This window comes from Glarea lozoyensis (assembly GCF_000409485.1).
Source record: "Glarea lozoyensis ATCC 20868 chromosome Unknown GLAREA9, whole genome shotgun sequence".
Taxonomy (NCBI): domain Eukaryota; kingdom Fungi; phylum Ascomycota; class Leotiomycetes; order Helotiales; family Helotiaceae; genus Glarea; species Glarea lozoyensis.
Window position 1 is genome coordinate 1,235,634 of NW_007361004.1, and position 20,575 is coordinate 1,256,208.

Here is a 20,575-nt window from a genome sequence, read left to right on the forward strand (position 1 = left end):
AGAAGATTCGAGAAGAGAGTAACAATGTATGTAATAAATTTCTGATGGGGAAGATTGTGATCACCAGATGAATTGTACACATTAGATACATCACCAGGATTGCAGACACTGGTTCAGATCAAGACAAGCTTATTCTTGGATAGCTGCTCATCTGTTTACCTTCCTAGTACGATATGCGACAAGCCCTTACTAGCCAACATCACAGAACACACAACACCCAACACTATATGCAAAGGTTTAAAACCCTTATTCGTGTTTTAGAGTATGTGTTGAAAAGATGATATAACACAGGGCATTAAAGTTAATATTATCGCTCCCCCATACCAGGAAGTATTTCTATTATTAATAAGGTATACGTATAAGTCCCTAAAACATCCTTTAAACACCATCCCAATGCTCGCTCAGCATTAATTATACTCGATAGCGCGTGCTAAAACACAGGCCAACCGCCAAAATGCAGTTCTCGTCATATATATACAAATTCCCTTTTCAACTCCACCTTAAGTCCTCAACTCACTAAAGATGAACGGAAAGATAACCACGCAAGCTTTCCAGAAGATGAGGGCACTCTGCTCCACCGCAAGCGGGAACTTCCAGATCCCAAGTATCGAACCCATGGTATTCTGCATAACGATCCAAATACTCAGCAGCGCAACGGCAAAGAAGTGGTAAAACAGCACGAAAGGCTGTCTGATGATCCCAGCCAGCAGACCAACCGGACCATCAATACAATTCCCACCGCGTTGGAAATACGCAAAACAACCCTTTTGCAACGCTTTGAGTTGTTTGTCGTTTGCAGCGAAAAGAGCGTAGAGGGCTTGTGCGAGGATGTTGATGATGGAGGATAAACCTTTCCGTTTCCAGTGGAATTCCTTCATGGCGGACGTGATCTTGGCGGTGTCGCCGAGATTTGGGATTCGTTCTGGGGAGAGTAGAGTGGAGAGGAGTACTACATCGTTGAATGCAACGGTCATACCGCCACCAGTGAGGGGATGGCGCATATTCATAGCGTCGCCTAGAATTACGAGGCCTTGTTGTGTTTGAGTGCTTGGTGGTAGCCAGCTGTTTGGCATGCTTGGAGGGATCTTTCCATCGGCGAGAGCAGCTTCGAAGCAGGGTTGTACGATTTTAGGGAGGGAAGGAAGAATTACATTGCGTAGGTGTGCTCGCACGCCACCGACTGCTGCGGCGGCTGTTGGCGTGTTTTCTGGTACGTCGATTAATGCTCGGGTTTCGTGTGTGCCGATTTGGTAGAGAAGTACTGGAGACGCGTCTCCTAGAATAACGATTCCGTGGTTCGGTGCTGGCATCGGACAGTCGATCAGTTCGAGGGCGTAAAACTTGCTCTTTACCACTACGTCCTTCCCAATATATTGTTTTCTGAATTTAGAAGCATAGCCATCCGCGACGATAGTGAGTTGGCCAAAGTAAAAGTCGTCCTGTTTCTCGCCTGTTTCGGGGTTCTTCGTCAAAGATTTTACTCCGAGGATCTGTGGACTCTTCGTGCTCGTTATAGTCTCTGTAGCTTCGGTCTCGACAATGGTGATGTTTGGTTGTTTTGCGCAAGCCCTTCGCAATTGACCAATGAATCTTCCATGATGAAAACTCCTGCCCTTTGGTCGTTCTGACTTTTCGTTCCTCGACCCTTCTATGCCTCCATCAAGAGTAGCACCGGCGCCTGGTGGATATGGAATATTGACACTATCGCCATAATATACGATCTGGTAACCCTCCACCGGTATCGAATCAATGCCTTCCAAACAATCTGACAGTCCTAGCTTTTCCAAAGCAGATACGCCTCCAGGTTGCAGTAGCTCCCCAACAATACGATTGGGTTCCTTCAGCGATTTCTCAAGCAATATAACACTCCTGCCCTGCTTCGCGAGCGCGAATGCAACAGCGCAACCAAATATCCCGGCACCGACGACTACGACATCTGCCTCATGGTGTAGCCTTCTGCGTTGTTCTCTCGCGGTTTGTGTCTGTAAATCCATCGTTGGGAGCGTTGACGGTTTCGTTCGTTCGCGAATGTATGGAGGGGGACTTTTTTCTTAAAGCATGTGAAGCTCGATCCCTGTTGATGTGATTCAGGACTGGGCAGGCAGACTTTTGAATCTGGATTGACGAGCAGTCTGTTATGAGTTGAGGATAGTGTGAGATCAGATTGGTGGACTGACTTGGAAAAAGTTTGAATTGCAACTGCGCCGAACAAACAAAGGTTGGTCGACTAATGAGGCGATTTCCACTGGTACGATTTCCCCTTGCGATCGCCCGAAGACCCTGACGAGGTGGCTCGTCCCCACTAAAATCTACAAGGAGATTTTGAGATGAACGCCAAGAGCTGCCTCCCAACGTGGAAATGATGATAGCGCTGGATGGGCAAGTTCTTGATAAGCCACAAAGTGTCAATGACCAAAGGATAACGTATATGAGTCCAATCTTTGATTCAATTCAACATTGTAAAAATTGCTAACGCGTATGACTGTCCATGCTATTGCCCTGACGATGAAGCTGGTTTATGAATTCAATTTGAACCCCTTCATTTGCTGAAAACATATCTCCATCTCATTCCCTCAAAAAAACATCCCCAAAACAGCCAACAACATAATGAGAATCCTTGTATCCTCATCACTCAAACCAATTCTAATCTCCCGCACATTCACACATTCAACCCCCAAAATGACCACCCAGCCCATCTTCGCATCAAACTACCCACCCACAGAAGCCACCGCAGCCCTCGCCCCCCTCCTAAAACCCACGGGGAAATGGTCACTCACACCCAACGGCCAGGGCATCGAACGACCCTTTAAATTCAAAGGGTTCAAGAAATGCTGGGTATGTCCGTCTCCTTATGCACTCCAGCCACGTCATACAGCTAATCACGGCCGCAGGAATTCATGAACACTGTAGCACCAGAATGCACAAAGCAAAAACACCATCCGGAATGGTCAAATGTGTATAATACAGCGTACATACGCTGGACGACGCATTCTCCGCCGGGGATATCTGGGAAGGATGTGGTGATGGCGAGGTTTTGTGATGAGGTTGCGAGGGAGATGGGGGAGGTTGAGAGTGTGGATGTGCAGGATGTGGAGAGAGAATTGGTTGAGAGGGTTGGGGTTGAGGGGGGTGACTGTTGTGTTCCCAAGAAGAAGAGCTGATCATGGAGGTTGTCGTTTCGTGAGACGAGAGAGAATCTGATTCAGTGTAGCGTACGTAGCACTGAGAACTGAAATTTAATAGTTTAATCAGTGTTGTATTAATATTATAAACTGTGAACAATTGAAAGTTCAAACAGCTCTACGTAAAGTCTAGGTGTCCCTCATACGCCTGAATAGCAAATTTCCCGGAGTCAAGCTCTAGGCCTCCTCCATCATCCAAACCACATATAAGTGGACAGATTAAGTCACTCTTTCCGCCCTCATAGTGTGCCCTATACTCCTATCCACATTGACTGGCAGTCACTAATGCAACGCATTTCTATATACAACCACACCCAACGACGCGGTATTTACTGTACCTTTCTTTGCGCCTGCTGAAGCTTGGCTTGCTTGCGCTCGCGTCTCTTTTTTGCGGCTTCTGGTCCAGACTCGGTATCCATAACATAATCCCACCATCTGAAGCTGCTCGAATAGTTGCCAATGAATCGTTCGTGGTGAACGTCATGATGCTCGGCACCAGCCCAGAATGGCAGGAAGTGATGTAAGCTCCAAGGGAATTCGTAGCCGCTGTGGGCGTCGATGGCTTGAAAGAGACGCAAGATAATCCACAGATACATGGTGAGAATGTGAAGGTTTCCGGTGATGAGAACCCATCCGATTGGCGCTGCAACGGTTCCAAGGCCGAGCACAAGAACTTCGATAGGAGAAGCATATTCCGCCGCGAGACCGAATGGTGCCGAGTATTGGTGATGAATCTTATGAATGTTCTTGTAGAGAGGACCCCAATGCATTGCACGATGTACCCAGTAATGCCATGTATCCTCCACCACGAAGAAGATAGCAATGTGGAAGGCCATTGTGGTCCATGCCGGGAATGGCACACCCGTCTCCATGCCGCACATCTTCGCCATTGGATGGAAGAGCCATATCTGAGGTAATTCGACCGTGAAATGGCTAAGCAGGACGAGCTTGGTGCATGCCCATTGTTCGGCGACCGTGGGGATTTTTTGCCCCTGAATCTTGTACTTCTTGAAATAAGGAATTCGATCGATGATAATCCAAGGCAAACTTCGACCGAAATAGACAGTCTCGTGCATGACGAAGCTCAGGATGCCGGTGGCGAGGACATCGTTTTGCATATACTGGTACCAGCTCTGTGTAATCTATTAGCATGCTTACTTCCACCGATCGGGTCGCTGAACATACCGCCCAGAGACGCTCAAAAATGTTCAAATGAACATTGTACTTGGAAAGTTCGTTGTATATACCGAGGTAGGTGTCCGGAGACGTGAAGATAGTGGAATTTGAGGAAACGGCCTCCATGGCGACTGACACTATGAAAGCGAAAGGTTGTGGTTGTAGCTTGTAGCAGTAGCAGTCTGTTGAAGATTGTTGAGGAGGATATGCGACAAGACTTTATTACAGCTCCACCACGAGGTCCAAGCTTTGTTTGCCATCGACCACACTCGCACCATAATTGCCCTGTCGGACTGTCAGTTACCGGCACGCTAGTCGTCGATGGGATCCGCTTTCAAAGAGACATATGTCCAATAGACGTAACCCATTCCCACCCGCTAAACCACAACAGTAATCAAGAAGGGTCCACAGTCCACATTCTGAATGTTCTTTCCGACCGGCAACAATCTCGAACCTTTCGTACCATTATTTCTCCTGACTGACAAAACACGTCTTGAATAGTGGCATGTCTTTGGAATCAGTCCGTATCTCTGCTTCCGGATGCCGTAAAGACCACGTCTTTTGATCAGCCGCGAATATTCTTGACAAAAACTTCCTCATCCGTACTCCGTACACTCGGAATGACATGGTGGGGTGCAGGTACAGCTCAGTTCAACTTGCGTATTCGTATCTTTTGGTGGCGTAAGCATCGGGGCAGAGCCGAGTTTGTTAAAGCAGGCGAACAGAACACCAACAGTTTTTATCTTTCATAAGAATCTCCGTTTCGGTGCATCATCTTTATCTTACAGCACCGATCGATATGATTGCTACAACAAGTACTGCTCCGACAAATCATCTCTGGTCAACAGTCACAACCCATGCTCTTTTACTACCAACGTCCATTACTACTTGGCGAAGAAACGAAGTCCAAGGTATATATCTTTTAGAACTCTCTGTTTGGAGCTTCCCTGCGTCAAGGTACGTCTGAGTGCTATGATCTATCAACTATCATCTACTGGCTTCGTACGATATACGGCTATTTTGGTATATCAATTCCGTATATATGTATCCCTTGTGATCGGCGTTACCCAGCAGTGGACATGATTTATGAGTTTGAAACTGTAAATATCTCATTTACTAGGCTTGATGGAATAAACGAACGATATTCTGTCCACTCGATTGAGTAAATATCGTGATTCGACTGCTGATTTCCTCACCGTCGCAAGATAATGTCCATTAATCCTCTGACAGGTGCTGACCGCGACTGCTTTGAACACATTGATTGGTTGGGTGGCGGCGGTGTGTGGTCATAATCGTGTCTCCGGACATAAGCTTGAATCCGACAACAATTATATGAACCAAAACTCCGGTAGTAATATTCACAGCTGGACATAACATCCAGCCTAGCATCATTCAGCAACCTAAGTTGGAGCTCATATCATGACCCTAATCCAGCCTGTAAGGAGGAAAGAAACTCGCAACCGCCAGCCTCATAAGAAGTCTAGACGAGGTTGCCGCAATTGCAAACTTCGCAGAGTAAAGGTAAGGTACTGAGTGTCATGCCAACATGCTCAAGACGTATACTTATAAACTGCAACAGTGCGATGAAGCAAGACCCAACTGTCATAAATGCAAAAATTTTGGTGTCACTTGCAATTTCAATGCTACGATTCCCGACCTCCAACCATCTGGAGCCGGTTCATTCAGATTAGCTGGATGTGATGGAGGAGACGAAGCTTCGCAAACCTTTTTAGGTATCACAATACCAAAGTTTCTATACCCACCAGTCGTCTCATCAGATCATACTTCCGCTTTTCACCTTGATCGACAATGTATCGCTCGTCTCAACAGATTTCAGGAACGCACTGTCCTCTCCATCGGAGCAGCACGAACTGCTAACCTGTACCAAGAGATTGCAGTTAGGATGGCACTTTCAGTACGACTTCGCTTTTTTTCCCATCAGGATGTTTATGATCTAATAATATCTAGCATCCTTACCTCATGCATGCTGTCCAGACATTGACTGTAAATCACGAAAGATTTATGTCCCGTCCAGTTCCACCACGAACAGCTACTGAAATCCATCATTGGAGCCAGGCAGCAGTATCTTTTCACCAGAAGTTGTCACTGCCTATCAAACCAGATGACCGCGATGCTCTTTGGGCCACAGCGGCTCTCCTCGGTATCATGGCTTTCACGTCCATTGATGTTTCAACGCCAGAGGATGCATGGCCGTTTACCTCAGATGCAACACAGGACCTAGAATGGTTGAATATGAGCGACGGAAAAGTAGCTGTCTGGAACGCAACCGATCCACTGCGGCCGGATAGCGTCTTTGCTCCCATTCGTGACGAGTATTTGCACCTTTATGGTGGTGTTACCATCGAAGAGCTCTTCGGCATCAATGGCATTCCCCAGGACTTTGTCCAACTATGCCAGATGAACGGCCTCTCCTGCACAAAGAGCAATTCCTACTTCGCTGCCGTTCATTCATTGGCACCATTGCTTCGAAGTGAATGCAACTCCACAAACGCCACTAAATTCATGTCATTTTTATGCAGACTGAGTCCGGAATTCAAGCATCTTCTCCAGATTAAAGATCCCAGAGCGTTGTTAATTCTCTGCCACTGGTACGCACAAATGCGTAATTATCCTTGGTTTGTTGCCCGCAGGGCCAGGTTGGAAGGCCACTCGATCTGTCTCTACTTACGCAGATATTGCTTCAAGGACACTTTGATACAGGACATGGTTTCCGTATTGGAATGAAAGTTCAACGATAAGGAATTGTCAGCGGTTAAGTGACAAGGAAATTGAGTTATTGCGAGTCTAGGGTGATTATTCTAGATGCTACTCTTCATCGAAGTAGTATCATGCCCACTGAATCTCTTCCACTGCTTGTGGAATACACTTCTTGGACGAATACAAACATTTTCGTACGCATAAGGTGGCAATGAAAACACAACATTGTTCCAACAAAATTAAGAAAAAAAACCCGTACTAGTTTCGGTAAATAAGATATCTTGGACTCTATTTGCCTTGGGTGTCGCATCCCACACATCACTAATTAAATTAATCAACCTAAGGCAGCACGACTCGCACCTGAAGTAGTATCCATCAACTGCATATTCTGATGGTTGGTGTTTTATTGACTTCATACATCTCGCTGACCACCCCGCTGATGAAAAGCAGGGGTAGGTTGGGGTACGACGCTACATGACCTATTTACAACAGTCTCAAGAGCGAATAAGGCTGGTTTCAGTAGGCTGACATGCACAATTGAGCACATAATGAACAACTTTTGTAGGGCCAGTCGTTTGGCAGTGCGTCCCGTCCCGTAGTGGTGGTGTCGCAAACGCAATCCTACGACGGCGCAGGGGGGCTGCGCAATCGCGGGATGTCGAAAAGTGTGGGCAAAAAGTCAGCATCATAATATCCAGAGTATCGATCCTTCGGGGCCAGCAAAATGGCGCGGAGGGGTTAAGTTGAAGTGGTTCCCGTGAGTCTTTCCTGTCTCTTCGATTTCAAGGTTTGGAAATGGTACTGAACGTTCGTTGTACGAGCTACTTGTGTAACCATGAGCACAACACTATCTCCAGAATATCTGGCTGCGGATCAGAGTTGGCGGCTACTTCATGTGGCGGTGGCTTTCGCTGCCATGGAGATTATGTTTGTTTCTCTATACGTTGGATCGCGTCTCAAAAGCGGAATTAAACAGGGACCGGATTTCTATCTTATCATTGCTGCGTTGATCGTCAATTTAGGACTTGTGGTTGTTTGCTTTAGTAAGTGACTGAGATCTCGATAGCATGTGGTGCAATTCTAATTTGTGACACAGCATACGCGAAACTTGGGGGATTAGGCCATCATATAGAAGTAGTCACACCCGAGGAGGTCGTTAGTTTCACGAAGTCAAAGCTGGCCCTCATATACCTATACATCGCGGCGGTCACGCTTCCGAAACTCGCGATCCTCAGCCTGTACCTGCGGCTTTTCCAAGACAAAGGATATAGATATGCTGCGTTTGCTATAAGCGGAATACTCGTCATTTGTTTGGTGATTGCTTGGGTCTTGTCGACGGTTATATGTATTCCATTCGCGTACAATTGGGATACCACGATTCCAGGAGGGAGATGTCTGAACAAAGGACTGATGTACACAATGATGAGCCTGCCTAATATTGGGACAGACTTTGCAATTTTTATTTTACCACTGCCAATCATATGGAACCTTCAGATGTCCCGAAACCAGAAAATTGGACTAGCCATTACGTTTGCAACAGGCAGCATGTAAGTTCGCCTTCTATTTGGTATAGAGTGACATATGGTCTAACATAAGATGCTCAGGGGGATAATCACCGCAATTGTCCGTCTCGTCATATTCAGAAAGCTGGGAGATGACAGAGACTTCTACTGGTCTGCCACTGATACAGTCATGTGGACAGTTATTGAACCCGGGATCTATCTCATCGCCTCTTGTCTTCCATCCCTGCGCTCGCTATTCACGCCATTATTCAAGAAAATCAGTTGTAGTACCTTCAGAGCACGTTTCCACTCACCACTTCCTCGCAAATCCTTCTTAGACTCGAGCATCAGAGGCACCAACCCTTCCCGAGTCTCGCATACTCTGGACACACTGCCACCAACGCACGAGTCGGAAAGCGTCAGGTGTTTCTCTCGACTGGATGGGCCGTGGCAATCGGATGGTATAGATGATAGCGAGCCACGGACTTCGGTCTCGTGTTACAGGACTCGAAGTCTGATACATGAAGCTGATGGGGGGATCGAGACTGTCGATGGCAAAGAGTTGCCAGAAGACGATAAGGCGACTAATCCCTTCGTTATCAGAGTCCAGAAGACGACGAGTTTGAGTAGTGAGCCGAGAATGAGTAATAAGACGACGACGCGGAACCCTTGAATATCGTTCACAACATTTCAGCGATTGTGGAGTTCTGAGCTGAATTGAGTTGAACACCGAACTAAGCCTTGAATAGGAGATCAGCAACATCGGGATATAACAATCAGCGACGGAAGCAACGTATCTGCGTTATCAATAATGGTCGTGTAGCACTGTGGACAGTTTGGTATATTCTTGAAGCCTGCGGCATCACTTCCGTAGAACTCGCCTAACTCAGTCGAGTACGCCGATTCAGCATGCACCAATCTTGGAAATGACATCTTCAAGACGCCAATTACGATGACGAGCCGTAGTATTATATCCTTCACTCGTCCGAGACACCCCCGAATGATGCAGGAAAGATGACAGTCGAAATACGACATATTTGGCCAATCAATTTGTGGTAATATCGTATATTCCGTCAATTTCTCTAAGAAAATATGACATATCTGAGATCCACGGTGAATTTGGAAGATACCACAAGACCTTATAGCGTGGAGTGTGATCTATTGAAGAAAGTGGTAGGAAGATTACCAGCAAATAGCAGGGTTCACTCCGAGACAGTTTGGTATAACTTAGACGCATGGCGAGTTATGATGGAGATGAAGGAAGAGACTTACGGATTGGAATGAATGCGGAGGAGAAGTAAATCTAGTGGGAAATCCAGAGAATGAAGAAATTTGGACTACAGGTGTAATAGTAAGTAAGAAAGAAGGAAGTTTTGATAGTTGTAACTATACGTCGGATAGAGCTCAACGAAACACAATGTTTAGAAATGAGTATGTATATTAGCAACGACTCAGGTATCACAAACTCTCATTCCGAAGTCGAGATTGCTCATCCTTATTTACCCTTTACCCTTGGTTGACCCGGCTCAAGTGATAAAGGTCAAGAACGGTACCGTCGATAGGTTCAGGTGCTTAATTTGACCATTTCTACGTTGTTTGAGGAAAACACGAGAGGGACAGCTTTGCATTTTGTGCCACTCATCATTGACCATCTACAAATAAGCTTGCAGTGAACAGCATGAGGCGCAGTTGAAATTTATTATCTATCTAATCAAATTGACGAAGTAGTGTACAGTTCGTAATCAAGTTGGAAAAGGTTCGTACATTTCCTCTCAAGTTTTAAGAAATAATCCGTCTGCACACTCGTGATCCTTGAACTAAGTAAAAGTTCGGACGAGGCTGTTGTTACTTATATTGACCACTGCGAGGTGTGCCAGAGCTGAATTTATTGCATTATAGAATATAATTCCCCGAGTTTCTTAAGGTTACGAGAATCTTCGGAGTTAGCAATTAACGAAACTAGGTGTAATTTTACTAATGATAAAACCCAATCTTCGTTATCGATCGTTACCATATAAGTGCCCCCTTTTCACCTCGCTTAGCTATTGACAACTTCCACCTGCAGGTAGCCCTTAAAAAAGTATTCGAACGCGAGGTTTACCTAGTTATACTCTTCTGTTTACGAGTAGCCTGTCCCCATAGCTTTTGCGTTTGACAGGATACGAAAGCCGCAAGGCGCTTCGCAATAAAATATCACATGCCCTCAACAGCCAAAATGATGCCGTCAAGCCGATTGGTTTGCTGGCCGTGAGGGCGGACCAAAGGGGCGAAGTTTACAGCAATCACATTAAGTAAGACATGTTGACATGGTCAATTCTGACCTCAGAGCCTGGAAGCGTTTCGTCTGAAGAAAGCCAGTCAGAAGCGATGACTCGGATCTGCCGCCACGCCGCATAAACTTGGCGAGTAATATCGAACCGAGAGTAAGCGTTTAATCTCCGCTTGTTTCTGAACTTGCAGGTACCTCTCGCTGTTTGCTTATTGCTGGAGAGTCGCTGGAAACGAAGTGTTGGATTGTCGAAACACTTCATTTATTTGGTCGAGTTAACAAAAATAGATGGATTTCGTCTAATGTTTTTAGCTAATAATACCTTTCAAAAACTTCTTTTCGAGATATGTTATGAATTTATTATCACAATGAGAGGATGGCCAATGAAGCGAACTTATGTATAAACAATGTATACATTTAAATACATTAATCCTATTATCTTACTACTAATCCCGTTCTAAATCCCCAAAAACAAAAGTATACCAAAAGCTTGATCCCAAGTTCTATCGTGATATCCGGAACTCAGAATGTATACTCCAAACCATAATCCTTTTTTCCCACCAATGACCCATACACATCAGAGATGCTCAGTCCATTTACAAGAGGGCAGCGACGATACCGACAGCCATCAAGATGGAACCGGCCTTTTGGGCGGAAGCTCCACCAGTGAATGGGACTGGGGTAGTACCGTTGGATGGGGTGGTTGGGACACCGGTGCCGACAGCTGGTGGTGCTGGGACGGCAGTGGATGGTGGGCAGTGAGCACCTCCTGGGCAGACGACTGGAACAACGGTGGTTGCTGGAGCTGAAGGGCAGTTAGCACCTCCTGGGCAGACATATGGTGTGGTGGCAGGGACGGCTGGCACGCTTGGGGAAGCAGTGACGGTGATGTAGCTGGTGATTGGTGTTGGGCAGTAAACTACTGGGGTAGTAGCTGCTGGGGGAGGAATGGTGAAGGTAGAGGCAGCGGATGTTGCTGGGGAGGAGGGTTTACCAGTTGAGGCTGGGGGAGCAACAGCAGTTGTTGGCTTAGTGCAGGCCTCGCCGTTGCAGACAACGGTGGAGGTGTAGACGGTGGAGGTTGGCTTGCCGACTGGGCAGTTGGTGACCGTTGGTGCACATGAAGTGATGGTGTAGACGTTGGTGGAGTAGAAGGTCTTGGTGGATGGGCCAGCTGGAGGAGTGACAGTGGCTGGAGGAGCTGGTGGGTAGACAGCAGTTGCCGGGCAGATGGTGGTGGTGGCATACACGACCTCAGTGACGGAACCGACAGGGCAGTTGGTCACAGTTGGTGCGCAGGAGAGGATGGTGGAGGTGGAGGTAGCAAGAATGGTTGAGGTGACCATGGTGTCGTTGCTAGCAGCTGAGGCGACGGCCGCGACGGCGACGAGGGAGAAAACTGAGGCCTTCATTTTGATTTTGGTTGGGGGTTTTTGAAAGTTGGGAGGGAGAAGTTTGGGATTATGGAATTAGTATTGTAAGTGAGTGTAAGTGAGTGTAACTGAATCAAAGATTCAAAAAAGAATGTGGTCAAGTAAAGGCTTGAGAGAGGGATGAGGAGGAAAGAAAGAAGACGAGAGAGACGGGTACCTCGACCTCTAAATAGCTGGCTCTGAGAGAGAGACTCAGAGGCTCCCAGCTTCCACTCAGGAGTCAGGAGACGGCAGCTCCACTGATGTCAGCATGATTGTTGATGCTTTTGCCGTTCTTTGGGCTGTTCCAGGGCTTGCACGGGCTCTGGACAACTCGCTATTGTCAAGGCTTGAAGTGAAAGGAAATGACTTGGCTCGTATTCTGGCGCTGAGCGCCGCAATAGGGGAAGGGCGGTTTACGTTGGAAGGCGATCCGGCCCAATGCAGCCTTAGCGCTGGCCATGATCTTCTGAATGCTGCATCGTTGTGGATGAAATCCATGGGGAGAAGCTGGCTGGTGGAACCGCCGGGGGGCGAGCAACAGCAGCAAAGACAGGGAAGAGACAGGAACGGTGATTATTTTGCGGGGAAGATGGGACGAATTTGGAAATAATGGCATGTCCTTCACGGCTGTTGCAGCGTTCGTTGGTCAAATCGCAATTTACCCCTGAGAGCCGAGAGTTCCCCTGACATTAAATCGTACCCGCTAACCTAAGCATATTTCCTTTTCTCGCTTCAGCATTTCTGACAACGAATGAGTTGCCGTGACTGTTCCGTCTCCTATATTCCTGTGGCCAGTAATAAGAGGTGATGAAGAAGGCTTGCAGTTGGTTTTCAGCTGGCGTTTCATTGAGAGCCTCGCAAAGTTCGCAGTGCACAAGATACTGATCACTTGTCACTTTTGATCGTGATTTCCCCAAATAGTGCTCGACGAGGTATCATTTAGTTGAAGTAATTGACACAATATATGATATCCGGTCAAATTGATCGAGCAAATGTTGTGTTCTGAATGCAAGTATTTTTGTCCATCACAAGAGAGCCTCAAATTGCTCCAACTCCTGTGTAGACTACTGCATAAGCGGAAACATAATCCATTATGCAGTCAGCTCCAAACAATCTCCACTGTTGGAATACTCTCGCTAAGTTGTTTGCTCATTTACGGTTCGTTTAGACTATTACTAAGACTTACCTCTTCCAAGTCGAGCCAGGCAATGATTTCAGAGCTATCAAAGTATTGAAATTATAGTTGAAGCACATTTTTTTGTGCTCCCCTGATAGACTCCTGCAACCAATGTGGAAATCCTCGAATGCCGCTCATGAGGCTTAAATTTGGTGGGCAGAATATTTGGCCTCCGTAACCGCTCACAACTTGAGAAACTATCGCATCTGCAATCACTTCAGGTTCGAGTATACCCTTTGTTAACTCATCTGAGTGCCCGCCCATTGGAGCAGTCAATGGTGTGCGCACCCAAGTTGGATGTATTATGCTGGAGTCAATCAGTATCTCTATTCTAGCGAGAAAAAAAAACTCGAGCTTACCTCGTCCTTACAAGCCTTGCGTTATATCTGTAGTCGAGTTCCTGTCTCAAGCCCTCGTGGAACGCAAGCACACCCGCCTTCGTACAAGAATAATCCACGTTCGAAGCGATTGTCACCACACTTGCCATGCTTGCAACCGTTACCACGTGTCCCTTGTTTCTCTTTACCATGGAAGGCAAGTATTCTTTCACCATAAGGAAGTGCGAGAGCAGATTGACATTCATCGTGGCTCGAAGATGTGCTTCCGTTCCTCCAAGTATTGTCTCTGCGAAACCAATCCCAGCATTATTGATTAAAACGGTTGGGTCGCCAAATTTCGATCGAACTTCGGTCGCGACTTTGCTGATTTCAGAAGAGGACGTAACGTCGCACTTATAGAATGATATATTTGGACCTTGTTATAAGTTAGTAGGGCACTACTGCAAGTGGAAGTTTCACTGACCTAACGACTCTTTTGGTTCTTGCAGATCCAAAATCGCAACTTTCGCGCCTCTTTCAGCAAATCCGCGAACCACCAAGGCACCAATACCACTTGAACCTCCCGTCACCACCACGATTTCTTGTTCGTCATTCCATTCATTCGTCTTCCATGAGTTAAGAGCTACGTGGGACGCAATTCCACTTAGGTTCTTGACAATAGCGAACCCCCACAGAATCTTCAGCAACTTCCTTGCAAGAGGAATCGCAGACAGCGCCTGTCTAGAGAAGCCATATGGTATGTATTCGGAGAGACGAGGGAGGTAGTTCAGGACAAGGGCGATGATTGCGGACTGGAATACGACATTTTCGATTCGTGCTCGTATGGGCTTGGACAAGGTTCTCGGTAAGGCCATGTTGATGTCGATGGTACCAACTGAGCTCAGGTAACACAATTATTCCAACACCCCTTTCCTTCCCTCGAGCCTTTTATCATCTCTGGTTGGTTTGGGGGCGGGGTTGTTGCGACTGCTGGTCAACTGCTGCTTAGTTGATAGTTGATAATCTCGGTGCCGAGGTCTGCTCCACCGGCAAAACTTTAATGTTGCAACACTAAATGTTTCCACTCTCAACATGAAGGAATTTGCTCCAGGGTACCCGTTTTGTTTTTGAAACTGAAGAAGGAACCAGGCCAACTTGCTCCCAAACAAAGAGATGTCGTTGAAATAGGATTGTAATGACCAACATGGGTCTTTATTTCCAACTGTGTGGTACCACTGTGTGGGCAGGGGGTAGGGGCTGTTGCGTGATAACGGCCGATCAACGACAATCTGCAAGATAAGAGATTCGCATGGGAGAGGAATGCAGGTGGTAAGGTAGATTACACCTTGGTTCTTGAGTAGTTGGCTTGCTGTTGGGACGCATCGTAGTGGAGATTGTAAATAGCAATTCCTTCGATTAAGCGTTGGTGGACAGTTTTGGTGCTGACAGGTTAAAGAATCCTCGGAAAGTCTCATTTACTGAACATAATTGGCAGAATAGGACATTGTGTCTTGATCAAATTAGGACTGCTGTATGGCTGATTACGACATATGTAGCCAGTCCACCGCGAGGATGCACACCGATAGCTTTACTGGATCCCGTAAAGTACTTCATGGACAACCGTCTCGACTCCAATGTTCTTGCCATTTACATTCCAGCTATGTCAATACGTCGGATTTATTGCATGTATGGTCCTCAGCTCTAGTCTAGAAGTAAACTTTCAACAATTTCCACGGCACTGGATTCCAAGTTGCCTTCCACTTATGGAGGCTCCTGGATCATTAGCGTTATTTAAAGAGCACCAGTGTCAATTTTTGTAATTCCAGACTCTTTTTCCTTTACGGCATAGAGAGTTGTGATAGGTTAAATTGGTCTCTATGATTTCAAATCAAGGGAAGGACTGGGCAGAACCAAATGCACAGGTATGTAAGACATTGGCTCGGTATGGGATATAAATAATTCCAAAAATACAAAGTGGAGAGAAAGTTTCTGGTTGTAAACTTCCTCCAAGCGAAATAGGACTAGGCAGTTTCATCAGGACTGAGCAGTCTCTAGAATTGGAAGTACCATACCCTTGTTGGCAGTAAGTGGCTGATTAGCAGTAATTGTCATAATATTTTGATCCTTGGAGGACGAATCACCTGATAATAAATATTGCACGTACGGTACTTTTTATAAAGAAAGACCTGTCATTCATACAAAGCAAGTAACTACACTAAACTACCACACTTTGATCCGATCAAGCACCACGCACTACAATCAATGACAGTCTTGCCGTCGGCTTCCAGCCACTCAGTCGTATATCCTCAGTCCTCAGTTCTCCACTCGAAAGCCTGACGCTCTCCGTTCTCTTAAAACTCAACAACAATTTAAGAAGTACCGTTGAGAAGGTTGATTGGGACACTAATTTGATCGCCAGTAAGAATATCAACACAGGTAGCAGCGCTGATGACAGTTCCGCCAGGCTTGCAGCAGTAGTTCTTGGTGGTTCCATCCGGAGTGTTTCTCTTGGTCTTTGGTGGGTTGAGAGCGTTGATGGGAATGTCAACCGTTGTTCCTGTGATAACGTTGACACAGTTGAGGATTTCAATGGTTGCTGGCCATGTGCAAGTGAAAGCACAATCGGCAGGATAGGTTGGTGCACCAGTTGGGGTTGGGCCGCCCCCAGTTGGAGTTGGAGTTGGTACAGGAGCTGCTGGACAGCTGACTGGTGTGGTATCCTATCGTACTGTCAGTTTGAGTTATATCAAAATAGCTGGAAGAGCTTCTTACTCCAGTGGGAACTGCGATAACACTGGCAGTGAATGCCGAAGCAATGATGGCGATGACTGAGTACTGCATGTTGAACGAGTCGAGGAGATTTGTGCTTGAGTGTTTCTGAAGCGTTTTTCAAGTGGTTTGAAAGAAGTGTTGATTGTTTTTGATTGTGCTGTGTTTGATGATGGATTGAGTTTCCAGACGGGAATCTGGGAGGTATTTATACCTATTTCCCTCGGATGGGACCATCCTGTTCACAACTCATGATCTCTTTCTAGTCGTTGTCGTCGTCCAGCTATGACCAAGGTAGCAAGCCATATGCAGAAACTTGCTCGATTCATCCAACTCGGTTTCCCACTACATTTATTGAAAGCTTGGCCCTCAGTTCTCGAAGTCGGTTGAGCAAAATTATCCTGCAGTAAATACTACCCTCGCTGCTGCCGGTGGTGTTGCCCATCGCGAAGTCCGTGAAATACATGGTGTGGTGATGGGGCCATACTTACTGAAGAGGCGACGATAACAAGGAATCAACTGAGAACTATACGATATCCAAGGCAACGAAAGCTGGGACATCCATGTTTTCAGCTAGCCTGTATTAGTGGTGGAGAAGTCCGCTAATATGCTTCGTGGTCGAGACATGGAAGAAACAACAGAGGAATTTCGACTCGTATCAGCAGATTCGCGTTGGGTTCTGAGAAATGTGAATAGATCGTCATCATACAGCACACGTTTCTCTCAGTTTGGATCTTCAGGGCGGGGCAAGTAAAGGGGGGTAGGAAACCCTTAAGCGAGCGAAGATCATACCGCATCAGAGTATGCGTCCCACGACACAGGAACGAATATGCAGGTCATATACACCCATGTTCCCCGCGAATTCTTGCTCTACCGGAAAGAATGGCAATGTGGGAATCAGGTCAATTGCATACATGAATTGGCTGAACGTTGGAGATTTTGACGGTCTTGGTATCCACTACCCCAGAATTGGCATGCTGCACAATAGATTACTCTCGTTATTGCCGTTAACCACCAGATGGGTAAAAACTTTCGGAAGACAGTCAAGAGGTAATGATCGCCATTTGTAAGTAGAATTCATATGTTGTCCCACCACACGGGCGTTATTCTCCGCAACGTGGATACCCTCATGTATTCTGCTAGTAGCTAGGCAATGTGGAATGTGCCAGAGCCGGGTAATGCCGCAGACATTACAAGAAGTTCGTCCTGACTAGTATGGCTACTTTGGACTTCTCTTCTCTACTGGTTGACTAAACGACCTTGGCTGTGAGACAAGCATTTACTGGATCAGAAATACAAATACGGTAGATCAAATCAACGCACTATGCAATTGGCTGTGCTGCTTCTGATTAGTGGCTAGGTTATTCAGAACAATGTCGTTTCGTACCTTGTTTCAACTGACTTGACCAGGACTAAATTCCAACAATTCAATGCGTAAATGACAAAGGTTCAATAATAACTTCCAAAGGCAAAACACATGTACATTAACACAACGGCTATCTGGCACATGGACTGTACAAATGAGATTACACAAGTGGCGGGGCAAGAGCTAACAGTCCTGCATATCGTGAATGCAGGAAAGCCCCGCAGCGTCTACGAGCATAAGTTGACGCTCTTCTTTGATTAAAAACGGTTGAAGACGTAGGAATGCATTCGCTTGCCACCAAAAAACGTGCATTCAGGCTCGATGAGCACCTCGTGGGCCTCTCAATCTGCTTGAGTTAATATACAAGATTGTCTTGGAATTCCATGATGGCCCAGACTTTATTGCAAACGAAGAAGCGGTGCAATCGACTTCCTGCAGAATCATCGGATTTGGACAATTTCGATCATTTTCGAGCAGAGAGTGCAGAGCCGGATGTAAAGTAAAAGCCTTCCAGGGCGCAGAAGTGCAGATATTAATTCTGCTGTGTCTAGAAGCTGCATCATTGTTGCTACCCGACATGTGGAGGGAGTTGAGACTAGCCTTAACAAGCGTTCTTTGCCACCAAAATATGAACTGATTAAAATTGATTTTCTCTACAATAGAACTTCTACCATGCGAGCCAATGGATTTGCTTTAAGTCCATTTAAACTGATTACAGCTGACTGAGTAAAAGGTGATCTTCCGAGTCTAGACCATTTGATCAGCAGTCCGTTTTCTCTTCTCGAGAAGATTTATCTTGAGTGATACAGACAGAATTGAATGGTAGACTGCTTTGGGATAGGTCGTCCAAATGCTCTTTGCCACTGACTCGAGCATATAGCTGATATAGACAGTGTAGAGAAAAAGTTTGGCGGAAAACCCCGAGTTTGCGATTTGTATGCAATACCAAGCGAGTAAAGACACCCAGCGATGTGCTATGAAGTCATGTAGACGCTTGTATGTCTTTATTGAATATCATTGCTCCAATCGTGCCTGCCAAGAAAGCATGTCTTAATGATAGATATTTGCTAAATAGCGGCCTGCTATATTCCTCACTCATTCACTGCCGAACAAGAATCAATGGGTAGAGAAATCTTCAGGCAGCAATGAAGAAAAACAAGTAAGAAAAAGCCCAATAGGTTGGGAAGATGGGATGATCATCACTGGCTCACAACAAGAATGGCTCAATGAGAACACTCTCATGCAGAAGGCTAAGTTCACACATGTCAAAGTGCAAAGTGCAGAGGGCGAAGGGCAAAGGGCAAAGTGCATGTCTGCTTTATTGGTACTGATGAATTTGAATTAAGTTATTGGCCTAGTAGGCATGAAAGCTGAGATTGGGTAAATTGCCGCTAAGTCCAATCGAAATATCCACGGTTATTCGACCTCACTGATACAAGATATCATGTGTACCGAAGATCCAACCGAGAAATCGTTTCAGATATCAATTATCATCACTTAATGGTAGTGATGACGTTGTGCCGTCTCATGGTGGTTAAGATAATGGTCGTCGAGACTAGTCGATCAATTTCATACAATATCGGATGTTTTTTCAATCACTTCGAGTACCTGGAAACTTATTTAAGCACCATTTAAAATCTTTTAATAGACTATGTTGTAGTTGCATCAAATTTAATGATCTGATTATGACATCACTTACTAGGTTACTGATGGTTATCTCTCGCAGGACTTCCAGGTTTTCACAGTGTTACTTGCTAGTCAATGACATGATCCGTATCCTTCATCCATACATCACGAAGACGCAGCTATAATCCCCTCCGCCATTTTGACCAAAGTGTCGGAAGTGACGTCCATTTCGGTATCATACAACTCAATGCACGACTCCTTTTCGAGCACCGAACAGTACGCTCCTTTGAACCCGACTTTCTTAGCGGCCGAAACATCCCACATGTGTGCAGCAGCGAACCACCTCTCACCATCATCCCCAAGCTTTTCAAGCGCAGGACGATACGCAGATAAAGCAGGTTTCGTTCCACTAGCACTATCACAGCTGATAATATTCTCGGCTGGCATAACCGCTCCCCCTTTTTCAAAGTACCCCTGAACTCGCTTGGTGTCTGCTGTTGTAAGACACCATACCGTAAAACCCGCGTTTCTTAACTTCTCAAAGCATTCTTTGGTGTCGCTTCGCAGTTGTAACTCAGAGTAACCTTGAACGCAAGCATTGCATTCTTCCTCGGTGAAAACTTGTCTCGGTTCCTGTACGCCAGCAAACCATAATGTGCGGAAAAAAGTAGATCTGAGCACTTCCTTATACGGCTTGTAGCGCTCTGAGACGGATAGGAATGTAAACTCCAGCTCTGCAGCGGTCATCCAGCTGTATCCAAAGAATTTCGGGGTGATGGTGTTGGCATGCAATTTCTGACCGATGGCGGTATCTATTGCAGCAAAGTAGGCATCGAATGAGACACAGGTACCAACTATGTCGAAGACGACGTGCTTCGCTCCCGTCATTTTTGGATCTGGGGCTTAACGAAAAGGTTCTTTACTCTTTGCGGAATTTGCAATGTGCTACTGTTCGTTCTGCGAATGGTACAGTGTATGCAACCTTTCAAATTGAGTCAATGTTTGAGTTAACCGGTGGCAGGCGAATGGAGCTTCGATACAAAATAACCAGGTACTTT

General features: G+C 46.1%; 9 protein-coding genes across 9 annotated transcripts; 3 read left to right on the top strand and 6 right to left on the bottom strand.

The window, feature by feature from the left end:
- Positions 1 to 500: 500 nt before the first annotated feature.
- GLAREA_08350 (FAD/NAD(P)-binding protein) lies at positions 501 to 1,994 on the bottom strand (the record flags this gene model as incomplete). Its single annotated transcript, XM_008090395.1, has 1 exon — positions 501 to 1,994. The coding sequence occupies one exon, from the start codon at positions 1,992 to 1,994 to the stop codon at positions 501 to 503; it is 1,494 nt and encodes a 497-aa protein (XP_008088586.1).
- Positions 1,995 to 2,679: 685 nt separating this feature from the next.
- Positions 2,680 to 3,161, top strand: GLAREA_08351 (PCD-like protein; the record flags this gene model as incomplete). Its single annotated transcript, XM_008090396.1, has 2 exons — positions 2,680 to 2,835; positions 2,892 to 3,161. 2 exons carry the CDS (start codon positions 2,680 to 2,682, stop codon positions 3,159 to 3,161), a joined length of 426 nt encoding a protein of 141 aa, XP_008088587.1.
- A 350-nt stretch (positions 3,162 to 3,511) lies between these two features.
- Positions 3,512 to 4,484, bottom strand: GLAREA_08352 (uncharacterized protein; the record flags this gene model as incomplete). The annotated part of the gene is made up of 2 exons (XM_008090397.1): positions 3,512 to 4,315; positions 4,368 to 4,484. 2 exons carry the CDS (start codon positions 4,482 to 4,484, stop codon positions 3,512 to 3,514), a joined length of 921 nt encoding a protein of 306 aa, XP_008088588.1.
- Positions 4,485 to 5,904: 1,420 nt separating this feature from the next.
- GLAREA_08353 (uncharacterized protein) lies at positions 5,905 to 7,103 on the top strand (the record flags this gene model as incomplete). The annotated part of the gene is made up of 2 exons (XM_008090398.1): positions 5,905 to 6,273; positions 6,327 to 7,103. 2 exons carry the CDS (start codon positions 5,905 to 5,907, stop codon positions 7,101 to 7,103), a joined length of 1,146 nt encoding a protein of 381 aa, XP_008088589.1.
- An 808-nt stretch (positions 7,104 to 7,911) lies between these two features.
- Positions 7,912 to 9,251, top strand: GLAREA_08354 (uncharacterized protein; the record flags this gene model as incomplete). Its single annotated transcript, XM_008090399.1, has 3 exons — positions 7,912 to 8,119; positions 8,173 to 8,623; positions 8,681 to 9,251. 3 exons carry the CDS (start codon positions 7,912 to 7,914, stop codon positions 9,249 to 9,251), a joined length of 1,230 nt encoding a protein of 409 aa, XP_008088590.1.
- Positions 9,252 to 11,443: 2,192 nt separating this feature from the next.
- GLAREA_08355 (uncharacterized protein) lies at positions 11,444 to 12,259 on the bottom strand (the record flags this gene model as incomplete). Its single annotated transcript, XM_008090400.1, has 1 exon — positions 11,444 to 12,259. One exon carries the CDS (start codon positions 12,257 to 12,259, stop codon positions 11,444 to 11,446), a length of 816 nt encoding a protein of 271 aa, XP_008088591.1.
- A 1,240-nt stretch (positions 12,260 to 13,499) lies between these two features.
- On the bottom strand, positions 13,500 to 14,631 carry GLAREA_08356 (NAD(P)-binding Rossmann-fold containing protein; the record flags this gene model as incomplete). The annotated part of the gene is made up of 3 exons (XM_008090401.1): positions 13,500 to 13,746; positions 13,799 to 14,192; positions 14,241 to 14,631. 3 exons carry the CDS (start codon positions 14,629 to 14,631, stop codon positions 13,500 to 13,502), a joined length of 1,032 nt encoding a protein of 343 aa, XP_008088592.1.
- A 1,494-nt stretch (positions 14,632 to 16,125) lies between these two features.
- GLAREA_08357 (uncharacterized protein) lies at positions 16,126 to 16,597 on the bottom strand (the record flags this gene model as incomplete). Its single annotated transcript, XM_008090402.1, has 2 exons — positions 16,126 to 16,476; positions 16,529 to 16,597. The coding sequence occupies 2 exons, from the start codon at positions 16,595 to 16,597 to the stop codon at positions 16,126 to 16,128; spliced, it is 420 nt and encodes a 139-aa protein (XP_008088593.1).
- Positions 16,598 to 19,682: 3,085 nt separating this feature from the next.
- On the bottom strand, positions 19,683 to 20,405 carry GLAREA_08358 (HAD-like protein; the record flags this gene model as incomplete). The annotated part of the gene is made up of 1 exon (XM_008090403.1): positions 19,683 to 20,405. One exon carries the CDS (start codon positions 20,403 to 20,405, stop codon positions 19,683 to 19,685), a length of 723 nt encoding a protein of 240 aa, XP_008088594.1.
- Positions 20,406 to 20,575: the final 170 nt, after the last annotated feature.